The 20,971-nt window shown below is 35.7% G+C and overlaps 1 protein-coding gene across 2 annotated transcripts in view; it reads left to right on the top strand.

Annotated features, from left to right (window-relative positions):
• The window catches only part of LOC138175901 (reelin-like), a 566,655-nt gene that overhangs the window by 488,721 nt on the left and 56,963 nt on the right, over positions 1–20,971 (top strand). For both annotated transcript variants that reach the window (XM_069106558.1, XM_069106557.1), the window contains 3 exons: positions 4,202–4,460; positions 5,316–5,565; positions 6,998–7,166. In XM_069106558.1, the coding sequence (XP_068962659.1) occupies positions 4,202–4,460; positions 5,316–5,565; positions 6,998–7,166 (678 nt within the window). The remainder of the gene's footprint in view (positions 1–4,201; positions 4,461–5,315; positions 5,566–6,997; positions 7,167–20,971) is intronic.

The following is a 20,971-nucleotide window of genomic DNA, read 5'->3' as shown; positions in this document are numbered from 1 at the left end:
TTTAAAAGGCAGTCAGTCTAACATGTGTAAAATGTAATCATATATGCTATGTCTTTGAAAATGAGTGAAAAACCCAATTTAAAAAATTCAAAGATTTCTCAAATCTCTTACTGTAGAGAAATGTATTTATATTATTTTGCCTAAGTTTTTTGCTGATTGTATAATAAATTTCTTTATGCCTCTCAGAATACATATTTCTGCTTGTCAGTTAATAAGAACAATTGATAGGAAGCAAGTTTTCTTAGTTTTTTCATTTGTACTTGATTTTCATTTCACATTATCATTACCTACTGAGAACTCTAAATGATAAGTTATGACACTCTTCCAAGGACTTAATGCAATAATAGTTTACAGATAGGCCAGTATTAAATAATATTATTTCCCCATCTTTATTATGTTCTATTTCTAGAACAAACATTGACCACAAAAAAATATTTTCAATAAAACATTCACATTTATAAATGTAAAAGTAAGTAATCCAACTAAGTAATCCAACCTGTGTTTGTCCACTGTCAAAAGTTTGTCTCATCTCAGTGGCACATCTTGATAAGATTTGAATATATTTTACCCAAAGTCTTCCACATTAAAAACCCTCAACAAAACAATTAGGTTAAAAAAATTTAATAAATATTAAATAAATAATAGAGTTTGGTTTCATGCAACGGTACTAGTAAGATTACTAAAGCCCATATATGTGTGTGTATGTATGTATGTTTCACATATTCAATACAATACATAATAAACACAGGTAGACTAGAGATATATAATACATATATAGGCACAGTATGTAGCAGAGATATGGATACAATATATATAGCAAACACAGGTAGATAGATCTGATATGTTGTGTATATGCATCACATATATACATAATTATATATACACACATATATACACCTGTGTTTATTGAATTGTATTAAATATGTAAGATATAGTGTGTGACATTTTATTAAATATAGCATATATAGTATATGCTAGGAAGTTCTTATGTCAAATTTTTTGATTATGTAACAAATCATAAACTCAAAACCATATTAGAACTGGAAGGCACCTTAAAAACCATCTAAATGAAGAAACTGAAGTCCAGATAAGTGACTTTCCTAAGGTTACATTTTTAAAATTCAGGTTTCATCAGTGTATGGAAACACCTTCCACTGCCAGAATTCATGCCATCATCTTATCTTAGACTTCTACAGTGGTTTTCTATTTGGTCCTCCTGCCTCCAGTCTCTTCCCTCTCCAGTCCATTCTCCTCACAATTACCAAAATGATGTTCTGAAAGTACAAGTCTAACTGTGTCACCTCTACTTAACAAATCTAAGTGACTCCCGAATCAAATACAAAGTCCTCAAGGACAAGGGCATTTTAATCACTTTACAACCTGGACCCAAGCTACATACCCCTCCAGGCTTATCAGATATGGCTTTGCTTTACACTCTATGATCCAGCCACACTGGCCTTCCTCACCAATAACATTCCATCACTGTCTCCATACCTTTGTAGAAGCATAGAATGTACTCCCTTTTCAATCCCTCCTCTTAAAATCCTTACTTTTCCTTCATCACTCCACTAAAATAACAGAAGCTTCGCCTGATCATCAATGTTATTATATATTTGTATTGCATGTGTTTTGTATGAGAGGCAACATGGCTAGTACATGATAACAAGCTGGCCCCTATCCCAGGAAGACCTAGGTTCAATTCTTGTCTCTGCCAGAAACTATGTGACCTTGTGTTGGTCAGTTGTTTTTCAAGTGTGTGATCACTCTTTGTGACCCCATGTGGGGTTTTCTTGGCAAAGATACAGAAGTGGTTTGCCATTTCATTCTCCAGTTCATTTTATAAACAAGGAACTGAGGCAAACAGAGGCAAGTGACTTGCCCAGAGTCACACAGCTAGTAAGTGTCTGACACTAGACTTGAATTCAGGAAGCTGAGTCTTCCTTACTTCAGACATGGCACTCTATCCACTGTGCCATCGAACTGACCGACGTGACCCTCAACAAGTCACCTAACCTCTTGTGCTCTCTAGGCAGCTCTTTGAGACTATAAGTCACAGAAATCCTGACCTGCATTGGTACAAGGAATTTCCCTGCCTGGGAGTTCCCTATATTAACAAAGTCACAGGTCCTTATCATTACTGCTATGTTTTAAACATGAAGATAGGAATAAAGAAGCAGATGAATTTTGAAGTAGAGTATTGAGGTTGAAGTTAGGAAACATGCTGCCTTTGTGACCCTGGGCAATCATTAAACCTTGATGGGGCTGAGTTTTCTTATCTGTAACATTGGAATGATAATAGCACCTACCTCCCAGAGGTGCTTTGAGGGTCAGATGAGATAACAAGTAAAGTGCTTTCAAACTTTCAAGTATCATATAAACGTTAGCATATAGATATAGGTTTGTCTGCACATCCCCAGCCCTTAGCCCAGTCTTAACATGTACTTTGTGTTTAATAAATGCTTGTTATTTGATTTGTTGGTGCAGATTGGTAAATAACGTGCAAGTTATAATTTTTGAGAGTTACCTAGAGAAACTGAGAGCCTAATTAACTTGCCCATGGTGGCAAAAGTAGTATGTATCACAACTTGAATCTAAGTCTTCCTGACTTTAGAACTGGTACTCCATTGTACCATGTTTACACATACACATGTGTATAGAGATATATATACATGAACATGCCTGTGTATATATGTTTATTTATACATGTGAGTATAAACATATACATAAATACATATAGCACATCAAGTATATGTTTCTCTGTTCAGGGATTCTTAATCTTTTTTAATATCTTGAACCCCTTTGGCAGGCTGATGAAGCCTATGGACCCCTTCTCAGAATAATGTTTTTAAGTGCATGAAATAAAATACACAGAATTACAAAGGAAATCAATTCTATATTAAATATATTATCAAAACTATATATATATATATATATATGTATGTATATATAAGTTCACAGACACCAGCATAAAAAAACCCTGTACTATACTAAATTAATGAGTAGATACCACAAATACATAAAAATAATAAATCTCTTAATTAGTTGAAAAAAAAGTCTAGCTAATAAGGGGTCAAGAATATCCAGAAGACCAGCCAAAGATGATTTTGGTAGGGTTGGATTAGATACCCTCAGAAGTCTCTTTAGGCTCTAGAATTCTATTGTCCTCTTCTATTTTATTATTCTACCATATGGGCTGTGTTTACTGGCATGCCAGACAGTTGTCACACTTCTCATCTTCCAGTCTGTTGAGAGGGTTGCCATTGGTTGGCCATCAAGAAAAGCAAAGGTTGACCCCACCAACTCTCCCATGAGAGGTAGCAATTTGTATGTATTCTTTCTCTCCACCATCCCAGTGAGACTGGGCAACCCTCATACATTCACCCTTTTCTACCCAGAATGGAAAGGGCATATATAACAGCAATATATCATTCCTGGATAGTTTTTGACCTCTTGTCTATATTCAAAAATAATTTATATTTTAAAATCATGGAATTTTATATTAAGAATGGCTCTTAGACATCACCTAGTCTTTTCTTTGTGATATGCTATAACATATCATTCACTCTTAATTAAAGATGTACTATATGAAAACACATGGCTGATGGATTATATTCCCAATTTCAAATGGCAAAAATACAAATTCTCCTCAGCCAAATAGCAACACATAGTCCCAAACTTCCACATTCCTTAAATAATCACCTTCTTTATAAAGAGCTACAAAAGGGAAAAATGAGGTATGACCGTTTTTTCATCTTTCTTCTGCTTGAGGAGGGAAGGAAGACCATGGAGGGGAAAAGAATTGCCATTTTTTCAGCATATCTTTCAGTAGTTATCAAATTTCATTATTGTAGGGATATGCCATCTTGTACAATTCACATTTTTCTGATGCTACTAAGGCCCATATTTATGAAAAAGCAAAAAGTGTCATTGTCCCTCTTAAAGCATTTTATCTGACAGACCCATACTCACCTGTGAGTCAGATGATGCCTGTATGTCATATGTCAGCCTAGACCTCCTAATATACATTTTCATTAAAAAAGAAAATTGATGTTAGAGGTGAATGATTAGGGTTACAATTTAAAAATCCCATTCATTAGCAATATCAACTCCCTCCATCTCATTCTTCCCCACATTCCTATTCTGATGATGATGTGGATTTGTCTTTGAATGAATACATAATAGTAATTCTTATTGATGTCAGATTTGTACAGTTCTTCATGAGACTTGGATGTGGTAAAGGAGTTCCAGACCCCAGAAGCCAACCTGTGCTGCTACAATACTCACTCAATGGAGGTCTCTCCTGGAGCCTCATGCAAGAATTCCTGTTCAGTAATTCCAGCAATGTCGGCAGGTACATTGCCCTGGAGATACCTTTGAAAGCTCGTTCTACCTCTACTCGTCTTCGATGGTGGCAGCCATCAGAAAATGGGCACTTCTACAGCCCCTGGGTTATTGATCAGGTCAGTTTCTACAGGTTTAATTGTTTTAATTAATTACCCTAGAACCAGAGAATTGAAGAATTTTAGATCTTGAAAGGACCTTAGAAACTATTGAGCCCCACTCTCTCATTTTCTAGATGAGGTCCTGAAAGGTTAAGTGAATTTCCCAAAATCATACAGCTAATTAATGCCAGAAAAATTAGCCATGGATTTTTAGATCTAATTCTCTAATGATTTCCCAAACTGCCTAAAGCCTAGAAAATCAAACTGTAGCAGAAGGCCCAAGTCCTGCTCATAGAAGACTATCCCATGTGTATGTAGGCAATTTATCAATTGGGCTATGAGGGTACAAAAGGAAAATATGCAAATTAGAATTGGCTGCCACATGCAGTGATTCCTAAATCCTCTTCTTCTTTTTGAAAAAAAAAATATAGATAAATCTCCCCAGCTTTTTATTGTGGACTGTGTTCATACCTAATAAATTATATCAAATGGACCTCAAAGAAGCTATTAACGAATGGTATAATCCGTGCAAAGAATTGGAACTGAAGAGCCTCAGGGCACAACTACATTTAAATAGTAATTTTACATGGAAAATAATCACTCCATGAGCCAAATTCTGACTTCCCAGCCTGGTTGCATAGAGTTTCCAAAGGCATAATTTGGCTTGTGGAGCCTCTAAGTAGTTTTGTCATTCCTTTGATTTGTTTTCAGTAGTACTTGCCAGATGGGCAACCAGACCACAAAAACAAAAACATTATTAACATTCCCTTAACACCATGTGTACATTACAATGCCAGTTTTGAATAGGCTACCCAAAAAAAGAACAGTTGTTTTATTTTCGTGTGTCTGGTTTATTTTTATATACTGTTTCAGATTCTCATTGGGGGAAACATTTCTGGCAATACAGTCTTGGAAGATGATTTCACCACCCTGGACAGCAGAAAGTGGCTACTTCACCCTGGGGGTACCAAGATGCCAGTGTGTGGTTCCACTGGAGATGCACTGGTGTTCATTGAAAAGGCAAGCACACGTTATGTAGTCACCACAGATATTGCTGTGAATGAAGATTCCTTCCTGCAAATAGACTTTGCAGCCTCTTGCTCTGTTACAGATTCCTGTTACGGTAAGTACTGCTCTATTAGAGACTAAAAGCTTAAAGGAGTTATGGATGTATTTCAGGAATATGGCAGTCTCTTCCCTAAATAAAACTTCTACACTGTTGAGAAGTCAAAAAAGGAAAGAGGCAAATTTATTCTTGTTATTAGCATGTACTATGCTGATAATACACATCTCCCTTGAGAGATCGCCTTGTATCAAGTGTATGTGTTATTTTAAATCATTGTATGTAGAGAGGCAGTATGCCATAATGGATAGAGATGAAGGAGGACCTTGAAGTTCCAGCTCTGACATCACATACTGGCTCTCAGTGTAATAGACAGCTGACTAAGACCACGTTGCAAAGAAATTGCTCATATACATTGGTAAAAATGAGTTTTTTCACTGACACTTCTCTACACCAATAAAATCAGGACCAGATCAGAAACAGAAAAAAAACATGTGTTTGACATGTAACGATAGCATTCCAGATAGAAAGAATACCAAAGGAGCGGACAAAGAATATAGGGAGGGAAGAGTATGGGGGTTGCTCTACCGAAGATAATTTTTCATATTTCACTATGTATTGATTTCTAGTAAATTACTCATTTTCATATTTGAGAACATCATTCCTTATTAGATTTTCTAATCAAATTCATCCCAAAATATGAGTTTCCAAATTTTTATACTATAATTTTTTAAAAGAAAATTTTTTTTTATTCATCACGTGGAGGTCATATTACAAGAATATTCTATTTAAGTTGTTTATACTGAATATATCTTGCTTTAAATGTTTTATAAAAATGTATTGTGGGAGCAGCTAGGTGGCACAGTGAATAGAGCACCGGTCCTGGAGTCAAGAGGACCTGAGTTCAAATACAACCTGAGACACTTAATACATAAAAAAAAACTAGCCATGTGACCTTGGGCAAATCACTTAGCCCCAATTGCCCTACCTTCCCCCTCCAAAAGAAAAAAGCAAAAAACATAAAAAATATATTATGGCTCTACTGTTTTCTTATTTTAAAGAGTAATTTTTAATAAATCGACTTCATTTGTCAGGTGGACTTAAGTACATTCAGATTTAAGGGGAAAAGTTAATTCTGTATCATAGAAGGAAAAATTATATATTAGTGTTAATAATTCTATATTAATGTTAAGTTAATAATGCAAATAATGTTCAGGATAAAATTGGAAATCATTCAGAAACTATGAAATCATATTAAAAATATTCAAAATATTTATATTTATCAGGATACTCCTTTTTATAAGTTGCCAATAAAGCTTATTCTTAGGTTCTACATTCTGTGTTACACAAATAGTAACTTAAATCAAGTCAAATTTTGCAATATCAAAATATATGAAACTTGTATAATTCATTAGTCTCAGTATATAAAGTTATCACCAAGACAATATTGACATCGAAAATGTCAGCTCATTATATACATTGCCATTTTCAGCTATTGAACTGGAATATTCAGTAGACCTTGGATTGTCATGGCATCCAGTGCTAAGAGATTGCCTGCCTACAAATGTAGAATGCAACCGATATCATCTCCAGCGAATTCTTATATCAGATACTTTCAACAAGTGGACCAGAATTACTTTACCTCTTCCACCTTATACCAGGTATGATTGATTCCTGTTCATTGTGAATTTTAATTTGATACAACTTGCCTTACCAGGATTTGAGGAAGTTGAAAACTAACACCTTTGGTAAAATCAGATTTTGTTTTCCCTCAGTTCTGTTGGATGTTAAAACATAATATGTTTATACCAATATTATTTTCTTTTTACCTTGGACTAGTTCTTGAGTAATATGGGGGAGATAGGGTGGAGAAAAGAATAGTATTCACAGGTAACATCCCCCTCTGGAGCTTCTTAGCAGTATGAATGTAACCCTGGGTTCTTGGAGGTTATACCAATAGGTTATGAATTCTGGAAAGTTCTAACAAGCTATAAAGGTTTCAAGTATAGATATTTCAGCAACAGACTAGAACATTTAAAGTGTACTTTTACTTAGTACTCTAAATGTGAGATCTTTGTCCAGTGATCAATATGTAGATATGTTACTTGAAAAGCCAAACCACATCCATATTGATATCCTCACCATAAATGAAATCATAAGACATTTCAAAATATAGCTAAATTTTTTTAAAAGCTCCCAGATTTTTCAGAGAGTAGTGAATAAAATAGTTTGAAGAATTGGTGTTATCATGCATTCAAAATCAGCCTAAAAAGGGAAAACACTTGATCATTTCAATTTATATTAGTTATTGCAACCACAATTGATATCCTTATCACTTATGCACCATTTTTTGTCACTGAGAAGAAAGAATAAAAATATATATGGATTTGACATGATTCTTCACATCAAAGCAACATTGATATTCTGTGTTCAATGTGAAAGTGGACATGGCAGAATTGGAAAACATATGTTGGAAAATATGATAAAAGATTAAGAATTGAAGGCCAGATGCCCTCTGGATTACCCAGATGCCTCTTTCCCATATATGATTATTTTTTTTCTCAGAATGCAGCAAAAACAGCACTGAATGTGGCAAGCACCAAATAACATCACAGAAATTAAAATTAACATCTTAACAGGTAGAAAATTATTACCAATCTGGGAGTTATTTAATAATCATTAGTCAGATCATCAATGGACTAAAGCAAAGAAAGTCAATACCAAATTAAAAGGAAGAATGAAGAGAAGATACTTAATGTAATGAAAACTGCTCCAAGCTAACCTATCAAAATAAACTGTTGACTTGGTAAATTGATAGAAGTAAAGACATTGACTCTGATTGTCACCATTTCTTGGGCAACTTTAATCAGTATAAAATAGTTGTCACAATATGGAAATCAAAAGTACACAGAAACCACTCAAACAACAAACACAATCTTTTATCTAAGTAAAGGACCATAGCAAATGAGGGTAGCAGCAACAGTTTAGAGCAAGAGATGGCAAATGGTAATCTGCAGGCCAAATCCAGCCTACCTTAAAAAAAAACAGGCAACAGGTCAGCTTTGGCTGTGAGCTTTTCAGTTTGTCAACCCCTTCTTTAGAGTTGTGAGGTCATTTGAAAATTATTGCAGAGGAGAATGAAAGAAGATCAGCACAAATATTTTCTCATAAAATAGTGAAAAAATTAGAGCCTTTGGAGAGCTTGATATAAGACCAACTTAAGTCAGGACATTCCAAATGTATTTAAAGATGGAACTGAAAGGACAGCAGATAGACATGAAAGGTAATAGATTTGACTGTAGTTGTCCCTATAGAATCTGTTGTCCAAGTAAGTATAGCAGCTTTTGCAAGGACTTCAGCTAAGAAATGGAAGAGAGATATAGAGTATTTAGCTCAAAGGTATGCTACAATTTAGGGAAGATTTTGTTTTGGTCTGTTTGTTTCGGGGACATGTGGGCATACTTGAAGGCAATAAGAAAAGAACCAGTAAACAGAGAAGGGTTGAAGATTTTAAGGGGGAGTGTGAATTATTAAGGTTAAAATCTGCTAGATAAGACAGGAAGGGATGGGGTTAAAGTCATGTTGAGGGGTTGATTCTTACCAAGGAGAAAGTGCACTTTATTTTCAGAGACTTGAGAAGGTACAGTAAAACTGGTGGAGAGTGTGGGGGATGAGGTCAAGAGGTTTTGAGATAGGGACTCACCTCAAATGGCCTCAATTTCATGAGTGAAGAGGCCAGATGCTAATTAAATGACAGATTTGAAATATTGGTGGGAATGATTTGGGGATCCAAAAAATACAGTGCTCAGTTTCTGCTGTGAAGAGCAGTAGCCATGCAGTGGACGTGTAAGACACAAGTAGCATCTCATTTTTATATACTGTTTTAAGGCAGCAGCCCTCTGACATAGTGCCACTAATATTATCATTTTCTAAATAAAGCAGTTGAGGCTCAGAAATGTTAAGAAACTTGTTCGCACAAAGCCAGCCAGTGAGTGGCAGAGCCAGGATCCAACTCCTGACACCAAATCCAGCTCTTCTTTTTACGATATCATGATTGTGCTTTGGCTTCATTCTTATTTTGTTCCCTTCCTATGAACCAAAAAAAAAGGAACTCATGCATTTTTCTAACCAGCAACCATAAAATTTGACTATTTCTCTAACGTGTAGCTTTTTCTGGAGCTATCCTAAATGGAATGGTGTCAGTTACTAAAAGCCCAGGGCTGCTATTCAGTTGCTGGCCCAAAGTTTCGTGATCGTATTAACTGTCAGCAAAGGTGCCAACTTTAAATGAGATACAGTGAGGTTTTGTTGCTCATTAGCAATATTGCCACACATTAATTATTGAGGTATTTTAATAAGTAAAATACAAAAAAATTCCACTGAGGCATTAATCTTTGAAATTTGTGTGGATTTCTGGTGATAATTGCATAGCTATATAGTAGTTTTTAGTAAATAATGTAATGTGATGATTTATATTTGAACTTGTATTAATAATTTGCATTCTTTATCACAAGAAAACTATTTCTCATCTCTTAACATAAGAAACTGAAACTCCTTTTCTACATAGCTGCAAGAATTTTGATCATTTGCCACTACTTAGGAAAACCACATAAATAATAATTTTCTCCTAATTATCTATTTTAAAATAGCCTGCAATTTATTGATTTTTTTTTACTATTATTAATACTTAAGTTGTGCAACAATCATTAGTATGCAACTGTCTTATAACAAGCATGGACTAGGGAAAAAAGCACTGACTAGAGCTAGAGGAATTCTGTTGCTTACAAGCTCTGTGACTTTGGACACATCGTTGAACCTCTTAGACTTCAGTTTTCCCAACGGTAAAATGAGGAGATGGGACTAGATAGCCTCTGAAGGTCCTGCAAGTCATATGCTTCACAATAAGGTTCAAATCAGCAAACATTTTAATGATTTTTATGGGTTCTTTTCATCTTTTTCAGTAGAATTCATGTAGGGGAACAAGTTACTATCTTGCTATTATTCTCTTATTAGTTCTACAGACTGTTGAACAGATGGAGATAAAATAACTACTTCCAATAATTAGATAAAAGTTTTGCATTATAAGCACATCTTTGGTAGGCTTTTCAGGACAAATCAAGTAACAGACAAGATGGCAGGGACAATATATGTATACATATGCATATTTATATTTATATGTATATATATATATATTTCATTCTGTTTCTACACCATTTTGTTTATTATAAATAATACAAAAAGTGTTTTATTATTAAGAAAATATAGTGTGGTGATGTAGCTGTTTTTGGAACAGAAAATCTTAGTTAAGGTCCTGTCTCTTGCACATCCTGGCTTTGTAACTATGGACACGTCAATTAACCTCTCAGTACTCTTGGCAATTCTCTGATGCTATAAGTTTCAAAAAAGGTGTCATTCTGCCCTGGTAGGGAGAGTTTCTTCATCTAGGAGTTCCCTATGCCAATGAGATCACTAGTTCAGTGCTAATTATTTAGTTAATTAGGTAATTTTTAGCTATGAATTTATTATCCTTATTAATTGCTCACATTTATAAGGTTCTTAAGAGGTTTACAAATGACTTTACTAATAACCTTATGAGGTAATGTAAGATTTCCAGTGACTGCTATCATTTGGAAATAGGAAATAACATAACTGTACATTAATTATGGACAAATCATAATCCAAAGAAAATTTGAGTGGTAAAATTTGTTCTCTATTTCTTATCTCATGTATCAGTTAGGTAAGGGTAAGCTTCTGGAAGAAATTTGTGATTAATTTTGCAAATAAAAATTTTAATTCTAATTTAGAAGTTAATGGCTTGAGTCTTCTCCCTAAGTAATCTTTCTTAGTGGCATTTTCTCTGAATCAATATTTCAGCTGATAATATAAAAATTAATATACTAAATTAAGGACTACCCCTATACTCAAACAGCCTCCATTCTTGCCAAAGGAAGCAATCTACACATGAAACAAATAAAAAATAATTCAAAACAATGTATAATTAAGAACCAAACTGTGATATATAGATTGTAAATGTTATAGGAGTTCAGAGAAGGGAGCCCTCAGTAAGGACTTTGGATAGGGAGAACTTCATAGAGGAAATGATACTTGAGTTGGGTTTTAAAAAATAGTGAGGAATTGACTAGGTGATGGGAAATGTAATGAACAAAATCAAAGAGGTGGGAAATGTAATAGCAAGAGAGAAAGATTAGTATGAATGAAACATAGAGTATGTTTGGAAAATAAGTTTGCAAAAGTAGAATAATAACAGATAATGGAGGATGTTGAAAGCCAAATAGAGGATTTTAGAACAGGATATGTCAGAACAGAAAAGGACAATAATCTAAAGAAGCACCTAGTGCAGCTTCCTCCCTCATTTTACAGAAGAAACTGAAACCTATGAAGCTTAAATAACTCAGCTAAGAATATACAACTAGTTAATGACAGAACTGGGATTAGACTCTCACTTTACTGATTGCAAGTCTGCTATTCTTTCTCATTTACCTCATTGCCTTCATCAGATTGCACATCTTCTTTTGGTATCTTTCCATTTTGGCAGTATCACTCTTAAAATATAGTGCCCAGTAATTGAAATAATATGCTTCATATAATGTGATTGCCATAGAGAACAATGAAACTCTTACCTCTCTTGAGCTAAACATTACATTTTAATAATGTTAGCTAAACACAGTATGTGTTGAGAGTATGATATGGCAGCCAAAAGAACCTAATGTAATCTTTAACTTAAATTGAGATTAGGAATATTGCCTAAGAATGTGAAGGTTATACTGTTGGTTCACATTAACATTGTGGTCAACAAATCACTTTTGTTTTGTTTTCACAAAAATGCTGTCAAACCATTTATTTAAATTAGATTTAATTTTTTTTCTTTCTAAACAAAATTCATTTGTGCTTTATTTGTATCCTTATTCATTTTCATTATAATGATTTCCCATAATTCTTTGAATTATCCAATGTAGTAACTAGCCCTTCCAGCTTTGTATCCTCTGAAAAGTTCATAGAAATGTTTATAAGCATGCCAGTGAGGTAGAAAATTCACAGCAGGGTCTGAGACAGAGAAATGACACAATGAAAGCCATAATTGTTCTTATAAAAAAAAGATAGAGACTAGAGTCAAGGTGTTGAGCTATGAATAATATAGGCATGAGGTGATAAGTGCCTGGGACAGAAATTTGTACTATTGAGAATGAAAAGAAAGAGTTAAATATGAAATACATTTCCCAGACAAAATGAATAGGTATTGAAGACTAACTGGTTATATTTGAAGGAGAAAGCTGTGTCAAAGATGACTCAATATTTACTCCTTCTTTCAGCAAACATTCGATGAGTACATACTGTATGCAATGGTTGCTATGCTAACACTGGTTGGAAAACAGTTATGTTCATTACAGTCTCTATTTCAAAGAGTTTATAATCTAATAAGGATGATGAGACAGGTAAACAAATAAACGTAATGTCAGTTACAATGTGATAAGTGCATAATAGAACAAAATACCATGAGATTAGAGTTTTGGTTTTTAGGTTTGTTTGTTTTAAATAGCTTCATTGAAATTGTGTGGAAGGGAGACATTGCAGAAAATAGGAGAAGAAATGTGAGGAATTGAAAGCAGCTTGTATCCTTCACTATTTGAGAAATTTGGCAGCCAAATAAACATGAAAAGATAGTAATTAAATGAAGCAAGAAGATAAAACAAAGATCTTCGAGATAGGAGAGACATATGTACATTTAAAAGCAAGAGAAAAGTAGTTATTGGAGAAGAGATTAAAGAAGTTTGAGAGGGAAAGAGTAAGTGTGAAAGATCCTTCAAGAATTGTGATAAGATGGTATTCAAAATAAAATTGGATTCATATAAATGATTGTTAATTTTAGAAGCTCCATAAAGTTTTTAAAATTTCAAAAATTTATTTTAAATCAAGTTTTGCTGTACCTTCAAACTCAATAAAAATCAATTTTAAATACTTTGATCATTTGTTAAGTCATGAATCAAGTATTTCTCTGTATTTGGGCAATTCTCATCTGTCAGTTTTCAAATGGGTTATCCTATTTGAAAATATATAATCACCTTCATATGTACAGTAATAACTCTATTAATATAGTAGCCAAACTTCTAGAAATCTCAACTACCATCTATAATTCTGCTAGGAATCTGGAAGAAAATAAAAATCCTTCTGAGCAGTGATGAAAATAACTATAATACAGACTATGAACTTTCATCTATAAGAGGGAAAAAGTGTTTTTAGATTTGAACCAGATAACATAGAATTGTGTGTAAATTAAAAATAAAAGGTATGATTGCCTATTTTCCCATTCATTCTTACTAGTTCAGGAGCTTGGTCAAGAATCAAGGGAAGTTGCCTTTCACACATCAATTCAATAAATGACTAAGCTGTATTTATTACCCTTAGTGTATAATTTCTTTTTTAAAGATTGTAGAAAAATAGTTAAAGTATAAAAATAAAGCTATCACCAGAAGAGTTGCTCAATTAAAATGAGGAAACCAGAGTTCAATTCAAGTCAGGAATCCGAAGAAGTAAAATACCACATTTGCTTAACAGTCTCAAGTAGGGTTATCCTTAAGAGAAAGTAGATTAGGAAGATGTCTGTATGGAATGACTAGAAGGTCTCTAAAGCCCCAAAATATTTTATCCACTGGAAAGATGCCTGAAATTCCTCCTTTAAAACTTTTCAGTCTGCAAAATTAGTCTATAAAAATTGAAATACATAGAGAAGCAGCATCATGTACCAGACAAAATCAGCCTCAAAAGTCAGGAAGTCCTGAGTTCAAGCACTATCCCTGACACATGCTGGCAGGTTACTTAAGCCCCCAGTACCCCAGGCAGCTGTTTAAGACTGTATGATACAGAGCAGTTGGTGGTCTGCATTGGTAGAGAATCTTCTCACCAGAGATCCCTATGTCAATGAAATCACAGAGAGAAAATTCAAACAACCTGTTAGAATTAATATCTTATTAAGTAAAACGTTAGTAGTATTTTAATTTAACAGATAAACAAAATTGGAAAGACACTGTGCATGGATGAAGGCATAAAATATGACATGCTTCTCCAGCCAAGTGAGATAGTTTAACACACTGGGTGGCAGAACAAAATTCCAAAAGAATCTTGACAGTATAGAACTTTGGTCTGATTCTAATATGGTGAAATTTAATAGGAATAAGTATTAGAAGTTTTATGTAGGTTCAGAAAAATCACCTTCACAAGCACAAGATGACCTGGAGATCTTAATGGATTGCAAACGCAATATGGGTCAAGAGTTTGCTATGACAGCCAAAAGAACCTAATGTAATCTTAAACTTAAATTGAGATTAGGAATATTGTCTAAGAATGGGAAGGTTATAGTTCTGCCTGCTGTATTCTACCTGGTCAGACCACACCTGGAATTTTGTGTTCCGTTTAGGAAGTTATATTTTAGGAAAGATGTGGGGAAACTGCAAAGTATCCAGAAGAGAACGACAGGGAGGCGAAGGGCCTAGAGGTTATGCCATGTTAGTAACAGCCTTCAAAGGAAAGGGTGATGTTTAATCTGGAGAAGAGAGGAACTCAGCGTGAAAATGGAACTATGCTGGCTTTAATTAAGTTTTAAAGAGCTGCCATGTAGAAGCAGGATTATTGGACTATCTACCTGTCTATACACACACACAAACATACACACATCTGCATATGTGTGTATAACTAGCTTTATCCCAGAAGGAAAACTAAGAACAATGGATGAAAGTTATAGAGAGGAAATTTAGGCTTCATGTAAGAGAAAAAAATCTTCCCAACAACTTAAGGAAACCCATAATAGAAAAGGTTGCCTTGGTGGTAATAGTTCCTCATCAGTAGAGGTCTTTAAGGCTTATCACTTTTCAGATATCTGAACCTGAATAAATTTTTGTTCTAGTACATATTTGACCCGAAATCCCTTCCAACTCAGAGATTATATGATTCTGACTCTGCAGACACAGCATGTTGGCATAAAGGTGGGAAACCAAGAGTGAGAATAGCGTTCATGAAAGAGGAGTTGGGAATCAGTGTGGTTCAGTGAAAAGAGGGCAGAATTTGGAGTTGGAGGACCTGGTTTCCAATAATGCCTCTATCATTACTCTGTGACCTTAGGTAAATCATCTAACCTTCCTGAACCTTTGATCATCTGTAAAATGAAAGTGGTTAAGTGGATGGGTTCTAAGGGCCCATCCCGCTCTAAATCTATGATCTATAGTATCAGCCTAAAACTTGACCCTCCTTCACAGTCTCTCCTGATTTGATAGACCTGATCAAAGGGTCTACCTCGTCCCCTTTGCTATACTCAGTCATGGAAATAATAGGTTACCCAGTCAACCTGAGTGCTATAAATGTCACCTGAGCACCAGGGTAACCTGGTCCATGGGTGGGTGACCAAGTAACCCAACCCCATAAGAAGGATGGGGCTTCAGGAGGAAAGCTTAGGTGTGCCTTGGCTATTTTAAGCTACAGTCTGATGATTATCTTTTTTTCCCACCAGCCCTAGGGACAGAGCTGATAAGACAGTCTCTAAAGATTAAATACAACACTTCAGGAGTCAGGCAATTTTGTACTCAGCATGAAAACTATCTAAAGTTTGCTGAAAGCTATGGGAAAAGAGGCAAGAAATCAGAGAAAAAGGGAAAAATTGAAGGGAAATTTGAGTAAGGCAGGTATAAATGGATTCTAAAATTTCATTTCTGCCTACCATAGATGTAAGCAAAAGAAAAGATTACAATCTATATTGACACATACCCATAATAAGTTTATAAGCATGTTCTTTGAGGAATATCCAAAGTAATATTGAAGATCATCATCATGAATGTTCAGAAACTTTAAGAGAAAACTCTAAAATTTTCAGTCTCTATGTTTCATACCCTATGCTTCCAACATGAGAGGCAGTATAGTATAGTAGAGAAAAAATTAGCCTCAGAATAAGGATGACCAGAATTCAAGTCTCACATCTGATATATACTATGTGACCTCCTAGACAAGTCACTTAATCTCTGTGTACCCATGCAACTCTCTAAGATTTCAAATTGCAGAACAGTCACAGATCTGCATTGGGATAGCTAATTTCCTATACCAAAAAAAAAAAAACAAACCTCAGGTCTGGCCAAAGAAAACAGCATACAAGTTTATTTGCATATGTTATTTCATTTGATCCTCACAAAAAACTTCTCTGAGTTATGCAAGACAGGGAGAATAACAAATTTTTCCTAAGCCACATAGTTAACAAACACAGGTAAGCCTAGAATCAAGTTGGGAATCTTGGGGAAAAAATTATCTTTTTGGAAAAAGCTGTCTTTATTATTTTAATTGTTCTGTGGTTACTGAATTTCAATGGGACTCTAGAAACTGGTCTGGTTTAACTTAAATTGTATGCAAAAGAAAAAGAAATCAGACTTTTTAGTGAAAGGGTCATAGTTATGTTCAAAATAAGTCACCAGATGTAGTAGAGCTAATATTGTTGTTTGTCCTTTGTTCTTAAAGAGGGACATGACATCAGGGAGGTGATACCATGACGTGCAAGTGAATTGAATTTAAGTGAGGGAGAGGTGTACAAAGTCACCAGCCTCACTTTTTCCTCTGGAGCCATCTGGGTCCAGTACCAATATATAGATCAGGATGACTGGAGATGGCCCAGGATGCAATGGGAGACCTTGGCATTTTTAACCTGAGGTCTTTCCCAGGTCTCAGTTTGACTGAGGCAATGCCTATTCAGTGATTAAGATTTTTTTAAGTAATTGGGGTTAAATAACTTGCTCAAGGTTACATGGCCAGTTATTTCTGGGTGTGGTGCTAAGTATCTGAGCTCGGATTTGATCCCAGGTCATCCCGACTCTGGGGCCGGTGCTCTTACTCGCTGTGCCACCTGGCCGCCCCTAAGCAATTGCGGTTAAATAATTTGCTCAGGGTTACATGGCCAGGTGTCAGTGATTAAGATTTAATAAAAAATGAGGCAGAAAATGGCCTTTTTATCTAGTCAAAAAAAATTGATCTGGGAGGGGAAATCCCTCAGGATTTCTGGCCAAAACAGAAACAATTGCTATTTACATTCATTCTGAGCCAATTAGGGTCCAAACAATGACCAAGTAGGGTTGGTCTGGGACCTATTTTTGGCCAATCGCTGCCACAAGGAAGCTGAGGGCTGAATTGCTTCAACTCAAGAGTTCTGAGCTAAGATGGGCTAAACCAAAGTGACTCAGATCAGCAATGGAGCAAGCCAAAGCTCTAGGGCTGATGAGTAGTAGAATCAGTTGGTGAGTGGTTATTGTATTTCTATCCCAGAAAGCCCAGTTTCTATATAAATAGATAGACAGAAAGATAGAGAGGGAGAGAGGAAAGGAAAGGAAAGAGGAAAGGGAAAGGGAAAGGGGAAGGGGAAGGGAATAAAGGCATTAACTGTAACTATGTCCAAGCTTTTGGACCAGCTTGGACATAGTTATAGTTAATGCCTTTATTTTGAGTAGATTCATAATCTGAATATTCTATCTGATCCATCATTCATGTTAGAGCAGGGCCAAACTTAGACAAGATTATGAAACAGGAAAAGTTTGTTTATAATACCCATCTTCATTATTGGTGCCCCTTCTTCCCAAGGGTCACAAAGAGTCCGACATGACTGAAGAACAGCCCCAAACTTCCCAAGCACCAATTCTGGGAACCCCATCACTGAAACTGGTCCTCCTTGACCTGTGCTTCACATTGCCTCCATTCCCCTGTTGGTAAAACCTGTCACTGTTAAATCCTAAGATTCCCCATCACCTCAAGCTCTCTGGGCCTACAACAGTATCTAAATTAACCAAAAAAAAAAAAAATAACCTGGGCTAAGGGAGAAAGTTTTACAACCCAAGGACTCATTTCCTTTGTTACACAGAAAAAATATAAGAGCAGTTACTAGATGAGCTCCTTCCCAGTTCTATAAGGCAGTAATTTTATAACTTTCTCTTTCAGGAAAGTCATGTGCATTTTAAGAGTGACTTTCTGGAGATGATGCCCCTATTTTCATTGTTTTTACAGAAGAATGACTAATAGTGGAAATTTCAAACTAAGGAGAAATGAATGGTGATGCCTGTTAGCATCAGGAATGGCATTTTTGTGACAAGCAAGTACTTGCAGAGCCCCTTAAGCCCACTTTCTGACAGGAAGGTGAACTAAATATGCAGAATGAGACACACATTTAGGATGTGGCCAACATGGGAATGAAGTTTTTCTTTTTCATTTGGGTTTCTTTTTTAGTAGAGGAGAGGTAGAACAGGGAGAAAATAAATGCTTATTAATCTTTTTATGTTTTAAGTTAGGCTAGCAAGTTAATTTTTGAAGTAGGTTTTAAAAGAGAGGAAGTAGACTGATGAGATAATGCAATACAATTCCATATATGAGGACACTCCCAACCAAAACACTCATAGTAGCAGATCACACCTGCGGTGGGAATCAGAGGACTCAAGTGCCTGATCTCAAATTCTACTGTATAGAATTGATAGAACACAGGCCTAGAGTCAGGAAGATCTGAGTTAAATCCAGCCTCAAACACTTACTAGTTGTGTGACCCTGGGTAAGTTACTTGACCACGTTTTGCCTCAGTTTTCTCATCTGTAATGTAGGAACAATAATAGCATCTGCCTCCTAGGGTTGTTATGAGAATGAAATAAGATAATAATTGCAAAGCACTTAGTACAGTGCATGGCGTATAATTGATGCTATATAAATTTTAGCTATTACTACTATTATTATGGGAAAGGGGGAAAGATAAAGGATAGTATCATCAGGTAGATTTGGAACTGGCAAAAGTAGTGTCTATTGGAAGAAAGGATCAACTGGAGTGCTCTAGGGATCTATTCTTTTTTTTTTAAGCAATCGAAGTTAAGTAACTTGCTCAAGGTTACACGGCCAGTTATTTCTGGGTGTGATGCTAAGTATCTGAGCCCAGATTCGATCCACAGGTCATCCCAACACTGGAGCCAGTGCTCTTACTTGCTGAGCCACCTGGCCACCCCTAAGCAATTGGGATTAAGTAACTTGCTCAAGGTTACACGGCCAGGTGTTTCTGGGTGGGTGCTAAGTGTCTGAGCCCAGGATTCGATCTTCAGGTCATCCCGACACTGGAGCCAGTGCTCTTACTCACTGTGCTACCTGGCTGCCCCTCTAGGGATCTATTCTTGACCCTATACCATAACTTAAACAGGTTTGGGTTTTTTTTAGTGGGTTGCATAAAGGCATGAGAGGATGCTTATTAAAATTGCAAATGATAAAAATCTCAGAAACAATGTATGACAGTCAAAATCCAAAATAATAATAGCTAACTTGTATATAATGTTTCAAAGGCAATAAAACACTTTACAAATGTTACTTAATCTTCACAATAATCTTATGAAATAAGTGCCTTTGTTATACCCAATTCACAGATCAGCAATTTTCCTGTAGTCACATAGCTAGTGAATGTCTGAAGCACATTTCAACCAAAGAACATCTGGACTGCATGTCTGACCCTCCCTCCACTTGACCACCTTAATCAGCATTTATTATTCCTACAATGTGCCAGGTGCTAGGGATGGAATGGCAAAAATGACCTAGTTTCTCCCTTCAAGGGCATGCTACATTCTGTGAGGAAAGAAAGCTTGTACTCATATTAGTGAGGGGTGGGAGACCACTTCCACACCCAACTACTGGGGGCCATCTTCAATCATCCTGACTTATGTATGTCTTGCCACCAGACTCCTGTGACTCTAGAGGAGAGAGTGAGGCCCATGACTCTGCACAGCTCTGCCTCGCTGAAATCCAGTTCACTGGCAAGCCAAGACATCAGCCTCATGATGTCATTAGTCCCCTTGTAGAATGAAGGACAAATAGCGACAACAATAAACACTAAGTAAGCACCTAGTTAGACATTGTCCTAAGTACTGAGGATACAAAGAAAGACTAGACAGTCCCTGATCTCAAGGAGGTTCAATTTATGCCAGAACTTCAAGGAAGCCAAAAGATGGAGATGAAGAGGGAGAATATTCCAGGCATGGGAGATAGCCAGTAAAAGCGCCCAGAGTTGGGACTTGGAGTGTCTTTGGACTGAATCTAGTAAGATGAAATTTAATAGATTTAATAGAGATTAATGTAAAAAGTCTTACATTTGAATTAAAAAACTGACAGCACAATTATAAGATAAAGGGGGCTTAATATACCACAGATCTCCTGTAAAAGATATAGGAATTTTAACTAGCTCCAAATGAGCCAACAGTGTGAAAAAGCAGATGAAATCTTAGGCTGCATTAAAGAGGAAAAGTTTTAAGGACTAGGGAGGTGATAGTCTTCCTATGGTCAGACCCGATCTAAAATATTGGGTTCAAATTCAGGGAATCACAGTTTTCAGAAGAACACTGGTAAACTGGAGATTACCCATAGGAGCATTACCAGGATGATGAATGAGTTTAAAGTCATGCCACATGGAGCG

This window comes from Petaurus breviceps, unplaced genomic scaffold, assembly GCF_028583685.1.
Source record: "Petaurus breviceps papuanus isolate PSGF00001 unplaced genomic scaffold, PetGlider_PUasm1.0 79, whole genome shotgun sequence".
Lineage (NCBI taxonomy): Eukaryota > Metazoa > Chordata > Mammalia > Diprotodontia > Petauridae > Petaurus > Petaurus breviceps.
Note: the sequence above shows the minus strand (reverse complement) of the source record. Positions and strands in the feature narration are given on the sequence as shown.